Raw genomic sequence first — 9032 nt, 5'->3', positions numbered from 1 at the left:
ACAAATGTCTGTCAGACCAGTAGGGGGAAAGTCAGCGTGCATGAAGATTTGTTTTTAAACACCCAGGCAGCCGAGAACAGGAGGTTCAACACAGGAACCATGTTTTTACCATGCACATACTCCGGCCGCTGGGTGGCGCCAAAACACTAGACTAGGCAATTCAATTCAGTTGAGGAGGGCTATGGAATGACCCTGTATATAGTCTATGGGAATTACATTTTTTTTAGTTGCCAAAGCATAACAATAGCAATAAACACAGTAGGCCTATACATGCACAATGTAAAGATGGCAAAGATGATGATGATGAGATTGAAGATGATGATAATGATGGTGATAACAATGATGATGGTGATGGTGTGTGCGTGTGTGTGCAGTTGCAATGGTGTGGCCTATGGATTCATTCATAGTACAATGGATATGTCTATGCATGGCCTCAAACTGTTTTATTTATGGCTCTGATTTGAGAAAAGAGACTACAACATGAGCTTCATATGACATTCTGTCTTAATTTGAGCACTAGAGTGATGAATGGGTAGGCCCAGAGCGGTAGAAAAAATAGAGTGGCGACACTCCCATAAAAGACCGTGGGAAAAAATGACAGCGCTTTTCCAAGCCAGTTTCCGGATTATGGGAGTTTGAGAGTTTCTGAAAATGGCCAAGGACTTGGTCAGTAGTCAATGAGTTAATTGATCACGCTTTCCAGCATCCAGAAATACATCCCTCCCTCCTGCGATTCAGCCATTCAGCACAGTTTTTTTGGAACTGTTGATCGCGTGGCAGCGATATCATAGAGTGTCTCAACTCTCGCTTTCTAGCTCTAGGCCTATACCTTTAAATATGTAAATAAGTATTTATAAGGTTATCTATTGGGGTAGTTTTATTATAAGGAACCTTTGTCTGTGTTTGTCTGTTAACAATTACATAAACAACATGTTACAGCCTTTTGGGAAATGATTATTAAAAATATTAAATGTGTATGGCTTTTCTTGCTTTTCTTGTGTAATTTTCATATCTCACACAATGCAATACATGCAACATCACCAAAACATGTTTTCCTAGTTCAGGCATCCTTCCCTCTTTTTTTCACTAGTTGGCCTCCATTGATACCACTAGGTGGCGCAAATGAGATGGGCCTAGCAGAGCTGAGGCCATGAGGCCTAGTTGGAAGTTTGCTGGTTAGAAAATTCAGTGGTCGCGTGTGAATTTCTTTCCCTAGTTTATAATTTCACTGGTGTAATATTGAATATAGACAACTTTACGAGACACAGAGGTGACAAGTAACACCATGAATTAAGTACTATCTAACACCATGGTAGAGGCGGTGATAAACCCCTCTTCATCCAACAGGGACAAATGTGGGGGGAGAAATAAACAGCGATGAATGTTTCAAACCCATTAAGTTGCTTAGTTTTGTTTACTGCATATGAAGGCTTGTAAACACCATGGATATTATAAAGCTCTATAATATCTATGGCAAACACCACCTTGATCAAACGATTGATTCTGTAAGTATATTACTGAGACACACCTGCTGCTGATTGGAGCCAAGCCTAGCTGTTCAGCTGTGTCAGCTGTTGATGAACCTTTTGATAACATATTTTACTTAACCATAGGCCTTTTGAGCTGTGTGGGGATACACCCTCTCATCTTTTCACCTCAAGCCATGATATTGTTCATGTAGGCTGCAGCATTCATGATAGACTAGAGCATTGGCAGACCATGCTCATTCTGAGGACAAGGAGCTAGTCTCTTGCTTATCTGTCTCTTAATTCAGTGTTACATTTTAGGATTAAGTGGTTAGGAATACAGTAATTATTGTGTTGATTTTATACAGTTTATGGATTTAATATATGATTTAACATGTGATTTGAAATTTTAGAATCTATCCCAGACAAAATTGTCTGTGTGCACACAAGGTCAATGCATCAATTGTTGGACACATTGTACTCTAACATGCTTTCCATGGCTAGATCTGGGTAACATAATGTAATATAACAAATTTACTGTCTGTGACCATGTGGTCTTCTATGAACAAAGATCACTACAAGATGTGAACATAGCAAAGACATGCCCTGAACACATGGGATGTTTCTATAAGATGATCAGTGGTATACAGGCTACAGAATGGTGTGGTTTGTCGGGAGTTTCCCGTCATTACTTGAATGGACTACTTCTACTTTGAAGAGAAACTTCAAAAATAAGTGAAATTAAAATAAAATAAAATTACAATACAATACTATTTAAATGCATCCTTTTAGATGTCATGTTAAAGAAAGAACCAACTGAAATTTGGTGAATTTATTGATGAATAGGTTACAGGGGCATGCCTGGGTTTTTACTTATTCATTTGGTAATAGGCCTACTGTAATTTCCCAGCTATGAAAATGTAAATGTCTAATGGAAATTAGAGAATGAGAGATGTTGCTCTATGAATAATATCAACTGGCAACACAAAGAACAACAATATAATATAAATGTATGACCTGTAGCCTATTTCACCCAGGTTCATAGGGGGATTCCGGTACAGTGTGTCCTAGGCTCGTTTATGTTGGGGTAAACGTAATTGAAAGCAATAATGTGATTGGTGAACGGGTGTTCCCCACTGCCTTTGTTCCAGTCTCCAGACTACGCGAGAAGCCACTCCTTTGACTCCCCCTCCTCTCTCGACAGCAGCTGTACACTCGCTTAGTGCCACAAGCCATGAGGTGTCCACGCGCAGCTTCTCAACGGCGATTGGTTGAACCTAGCAAAAACAGGGGATTTCGACCAATGGGAGCGTTGTACACGCGCTGAGCCATGCTGTTCATTCCTCTACCACATGCACAGTGGAACTGATAAACATGTCCCGTGAATCACTGGCTGGGGGCTCGGCATATATATACTGTGTGTAGCTATTGCGGAGGAAACTACTCCAAGCTGAAATGATACAAGGATACGCCTAAACTGACAACCTAATTTAGTGCTTTTAGCACACGGTTGCTCATAGCCTCTTTTGATTACTGTCTTCACAAGACAATCGATATTATTGCTTTTACTTGTTGAATGCACTAACGTTGATCATTGAACAATTTAGCCAGCTTCGTTGCTCGCTAACACATCGGAAAAGTATTTTTGTTATCTTGACTTGGATATCCATCAATTAGCAAACATGGTTGCTATGACCAAGAGAGTGAAGACCTTCGAAATCATCTTCAACGATCCTAGCAAGGCTTTCTACAGTGGTGGGGACAAAGTAGCCGGGAGGATCGTGGTTGAGGTCAACGAAGTAACAAGAGTCTCGGCTATGAAAGTGTGCGGAGTCGGAAGCGCAAAAGTGGAATATGCCAAAGGAAAGCAGAGATGCCGAGAGGAAATTGATTATCTGAAGTATGAAGAGGTGGTTCATCTTGATGACCAGCCAGCTGGTAAGATTCAGGATTCAAATTATGTAAAAGTTGAGGGGTCACGAGGGGCTACAAATGCCACTGCATCCTGTTTTTTTTCTGGTGTTGGCTGCTAGCCAATGCATACAATTAGTATGGCTCACGTTAGCTGTTAGCTTGTTAGCTATTTTGAAACATTAATGAGTAAATCTATTCTCTAAGCAGTAAGAAATCATTGTGGACAGTGTAGTGGATGACATCCAACGTTTACATTAATCTCACTTGTAAAGATGATTTGCCTCAGATGATTGACCTCATCAGGAACAGTTGATTGAAAATGCCTTACTTGGTAGTGAAGAATTGTTGAACTTGGTGCCTAACACCAGAACTTGGAGGCAGAACATTCTTAACCCTGCTTGTATTGCAGTTGAAGATGCTAATGACTGAATCCTCATTGATGTTATGATCCTTTTCTATGTATAGATACTGATGGATCAGTTATCCTGCGACCTGGGAACAAGTACGAGTACATGTTTGGCTTCGAGCTTCCTCAGCAAGGGTAAGTGTCCCCTAACATCAGCAGCAAACAGTGACCTACAGTGAGCTCTTTACTACGTAGACTACAACATGCAGCTTCAGTGGAATAACCTTTGTGCTACTTTTTGTTTTTCAGGCAAATCGTGTCCTCCTACAAGGGCAAGTTTGGCTTTGTGCAGTACTATGTGAAGGCTGTGATGGAGAGGCCCTCTCAGCCTCCTCAGGAGTGCAGGAAGAGCTTTGAGGTGGAGGAGCCCCTGGATGTCAACACTCCTGACTTGCTGGTGAGCATCTACACTGCTACATGGTCAGGCAGGCAGCATGGTCTTTAGTAGTGACAGTGGCAATGGCATTAGTGCAGTAGGTAGTAGAAATGCACTTGACTGCCCTTGGGGTTATCAGCCTAGATGGCTTTAGTGGGATTACACAGGAGGCTGCAGTGAGTTTTAGCTGTGTCACATCCTGCTCAGCAGAGCTCTCGGAAAAAACTGAATGGGCCTGGATAAAAATGGCACTGCCATGATCCCTAGCTACAATTAGTGCAGATGGCAGCCTCACTGGAAAGATTATGTAAAGTGAATGGTGAATGTCTCCTTGATGTCTAGCAATATCCCTCTCTAATTGTGATAGCTAGCTGTCAATAGATGGGCTTTAATGGGGGGAAAACTGTGTGAATTGATGTGTGAGTAACCTCCATCTTCCCCCTCTTCCCTGGGCAGTCACCCACTGGCGGCATGAAGGAGAAGAAGGTCACCTGCATGTTCATCCCCGACGGCCAGGTGTCCCTGAATGCCAAGATCGACAGGCGAGGCTACTGTGAGGGCGAGGAGATCAGCATCAACGCCAAGTTCGAGAACACCTGCTCGCGCATCGTGGTGCCCAAGGCAGCCATCGTGGCCAAGCAGACCTACCAGGCCAACGGCCGCACCAAGGTCTTCCGCCAGAAGCTCTCGTCCGTCCGCGGCAATCACATCATCTCGGGCATGTGCGACGCCTGGCAGGGCAAGACCATTCGCGTGCCCAAGATCAAGCCCTCCATGCTGGGCTGTAACATCATCCGCGTGGAGTATGCTCTCATGGTAAGTGTCTGTAATTGAGCTTGACACCTCTCCATTAAACACCTCTAAACATAGATGTAAGCCCTAGAGGCCTCAGGTCTCAGTGCCAATGTGCTGGGTAAATTAATTGGCATTCCCAATGTGGATGCTGTTGCGCTACTTCCATCACTACAGTTAAACCACTGCTAGTGCCGCCCAACCTTGCCTAACTCTGCCTTCCTTCCTTCCCTCCCTCCTCATCCAGATCTACATGCACATCCCTGGCAGTGACAAACTGATCCTTGAGCTGCCCCTGGTCATCGGAACCGTGCCCTACAACGGCTTCGGCAGCCGCACCAACAGCATGAGCAGCCAGGACGGCTCGGTGAGCAACGCCTCCAACAGCTGGGTGTCCCTGCGCATGCCCAGCGCGCCCCCCAGCTACTGCGACGTGACCCGCGACGTGCGCCTCGACCAGCCGCTCACGCCCCTGCTGGACGACTACGACGGCGACGACAGCCCGATCTTCATGAACATGCCCCAGTTCACCTTCCCCCCACCTGCTTACACAGAGGTGAGACTCCACACAAAGGCCTTTGACCTCTCAAATCACTAAGTCACAAGGGGTAATCAAGGGAACGGGACCAATGGTTTACTGTTCTGCAATAAATATAGCATAATTGAGTCATATTTGTTCTGGATGAGCAGGTCAATGGGTTTTCTAACATGCTTCCCTTCTCCACTTTGCTGTGTTCTGCAGGTGGATGAGGAGTTCAATGGCAATGTACGTATGCTACAAGTCTGCTGAACTGCCTTCTAAAACCCCCCACTGGATTCGTGGTGGGGGTCGCTTTCCTTCCACTCATGGCACTTGAACTAGTTCACCAGAACGAACTCAGGAAAGAAATAGGCTCAAAGAGCCCATTTTGAGGCCTTTGGAAAAAGAACTGTTGGAGGTGTGATTGTTCGTGGTCACCAGGGTCCTGGAGACCAGTCGAGAAGGGGAACAAGAAAGTTTTTTTTTTCGCAAAGAGCACAGAGAGAAAAAAGAAGTCGGTGCTACCCTGTGCCTGCACTGTCAGCAAGTTAGTTATTATTTTCGCAACGCCATCTGAGCTGAACACTAGCACTCTCCCATTTCCAACCTTATATTGCTGTTAAGGTGTCAGTGCTTGAACGGAGGCCCTGCAACAGTCGAGCGGAGCGCTAAAGTTCGCTGTTCTTACGCTGCTACCCCTGTGAACTTTCAGAATTTGGATGAGTCCAAGTGTACTGCTGAGAATCAGAAGCATGTCTTGTCTGTAATAGTTGTTGATGACATCGACACTCCATGACTTTCTCTTCGTTTGGGACTTGTGTCCGTCCTTCATAGCCTTTGTTGTCATTCCATTTGTAATATTATGGGGCATTTTATTTTGAGGAACCATCTTAGCACCTCCTTTGTTCAATTCTTTTCTGTATTTTAATGGAACATTGTGGAACATTGGTTGCAATTATGACATATACTCCATAAGGTGATGTGAGTCCCCTGCCTATAACGAAGGGGAAAATAATGCAGAATTTAGACCACATTATATGGCAGACCAGTGTTGTCTTCAATAAGCTTTTATTTTCCTTCATGATCATGATGCACTTTTTTTTTGTAATGTACTTTGGATTCTCTTGTCGCCTATAGAGAGGATTTCCTGTAAATGTTTTAGTTCATCTTCTATGTTTGACCCACCAGTCTTCCATTTTATTTCTTTCCATACACTGTATGCGTAGATTAGTCGAAGCAAAAAGCACATTGTTGTGATCTACCCCATGACCTGTCACTGTATGGTGGGCAGAAACCTCTTATTTGCAAGGGCTAAAACAAGTGGTTGTATCTGGTTCTGAACAAGGGCTGAATCACTAGGCCAAAAGAAAAAAGTTGACACTACGAAGTGCCAAAGTGTCTGGTGGTGGTGTAAATGGTGATAAATTTGGAATGACGCCTCCACAATAAAAAGAAATGTAATTTGTGGGGAAAACAAATGTATCATTTCACTCAGGACACCATCATGTATTCTGATGGTGAATGTTAAGTTTATTTACTTGTGCTACGTTTTCTTCAAACTTAACTGCTTGAAAAGCTTTCAGAGACTGATCTGTGAAATGCACATGTTTTTGTATACGTGTCTTGGAAAGTGTTTTTTGTATTTGAGACCCTATGGGTTAGTTTTGTATAAAATAAAATAAAAAGTTTCAAATGCACTTGACTTTGTTTGTTGCCTTCTTTGTTTAACGATATTTCTACGGTACATAAATGCTTGTGATCCTTATAGACTTAGCTAAAATAACCAAGAGATGAAAGATAAGAAAATATTAGTTGTGTCTAAAACAGAAGGCAGCTGCCTCGCTGCGTTAACTAACAAGTCACTTGCCGTATAGCAGGCATCAAGGTAGCACCTATTTGTTTTGGATGGCCTAGCAAGATAACAATACAGAACGCAATTGCTAGGATACCGACAGCTGACTTTAATCCGTGGGAGTTGAACCAGAGACGTCCAAATAATCTTTAGTTGAAGGCAGCAGGAAGGATGCATGTATGCTGCCTGCACCCCAAAACAGATTGTGCACTTCAACAGTACTTGGTACTTGGTCATTTGCAGGATGTGTAAAAAGGGGATATGGAAAATATGCCCATCTGATTTTCCTCTAGTTGATCATGAAGTGTGAGTTATGGTTAGTGCATTTGGTCTCCTCAAAGTCAAGATCATCAATCGTATCTTTCTACCACATTCAATCCAGGAAAATCAATGGCCATTCGCCAGTCTCCACTTAGTAAGTGAGAACATACTAATAGTCAGACCGTTTAAAAAAAGATAATCGCTGGTAGCTATCTGCTTCAGATAGCCTTATCTCAAAAGATTATTTGCTCGATTGATCAACATAGGACAGGACAGTTATAATTGTTAGCTCATAGGATCTATACAAGTGCATTTAAAATAATTGGAATATTATGGAAAAGTCCATTTCAGTCCAGAGATTAAAGGCTCAGGAAACCATTGTCAGTGTTTTGACATAATTGAGTTGATTAGAGCTTTTCTCAAGTCGACATTATAAACTATTTATTCTAAAATTTTGAGATTCTGGATTTTTGATTTCCATGAGTTGTAAACCGTTATCATCAACATTAGAATGATCAAGATTAAAACAAACAAACAAAATGATTGAAATATTTCCCTTTATGTGTCATGAATGTAGATTGTATGTCAGTTTCATTTTTTGAAATAAATTACAGGAAAATATTAAACTTTCAATATTTAAATTTTTGCACCTGTATGCATGTCAAAATATTGTTCAATATCTAAGATTGGTGGGATTTGACTATTCATTCTCAGGGACTTTGTTTTGCCATCTGATGAAGATGCAAAAGGGCTGGTAGATTATTCAGGAATACAAATCCATCGAAGTTGTTGGATACTCTATGGTAATGGAGCTGTCTCTACAGTCGGTCAGGCCCATGACTAAGGATCCATTTCTGTATCTGTGTGATCAGTTTGTCTTGGTCCAGTCAGCAGACCAGAAGACCTTCACATTTTTAGTCTTTAGCAAAATTGGCATTGCTTGACACCTCAACCCAGACCTCAGAACTGAAGCCATCCTTAACTTCATGTCGTTGCTCTCTACATCTACGCAGAAACTGATTTGAGAGTTGAACATCCTGTGGACGTGCCTTATGTGCTGATAAGGCCGTAAATTGTTTATCTGTCCTGAAACAGACCGGAACATTCCACGCCCATTCCCCTCTCATACCGGGCACTGTTAGCTTGGCTCCTCTGCACCGTTCTCATGTGTGATGACGTGAGTGGAGCTTCTTTCCCTCTCTCCATCTGTAGCTGCGCCTTCCCCTGGCAAATGTTACACCCCTTCTCTGCCAGGGTCCCAATGCTTTGTCTCTCACTGTCCCTCTCAACAGAGAGGTTATAAGATTAGCAGCTGAACTGAGTGAACAGATGCTGACACAAGTGAGACAGAGGACACTAAAACAAACACACACACACACACACACACACACAAGGACAGATACAACACTCACTTCCATGTGTGAACCCAAGTATGAATTTATTGT

The 9032-nt window shown here is 42.7% G+C and overlaps 1 protein-coding gene across 1 annotated transcript; it reads left to right on the top strand.

Annotated features, from left to right (window-relative positions):
• Positions 1-2887: 2887 nt before the first annotated feature.
• On the top strand, positions 2888-7171 carry txnipa (thioredoxin interacting protein a). Its single transcript, XM_048230112.1, has 6 exons — positions 2888-3404; positions 3846-3921; positions 4036-4183; positions 4619-4978; positions 5202-5510; positions 5697-7171. Exons 1-6 carry the CDS (start codon positions 3149-3151, stop codon positions 5742-5744), a joined length of 1197 nt encoding a protein of 398 aa, XP_048086069.1. The 5' UTR covers positions 2888-3148; the 3' UTR covers positions 5745-7171.
• The last annotated feature ends 1861 nt before the right edge of the window (positions 7172-9032 follow it).

This window comes from Alosa alosa, chromosome 20 (genome assembly GCF_017589495.1).
Source record: "Alosa alosa isolate M-15738 ecotype Scorff River chromosome 20, AALO_Geno_1.1, whole genome shotgun sequence".
Lineage (NCBI taxonomy): Eukaryota > Metazoa > Chordata > Actinopteri > Clupeiformes > Clupeidae > Alosa > Alosa alosa.
Note: the sequence above shows the minus strand (reverse complement) of the source record. Positions and strands in the feature narration are given on the sequence as shown.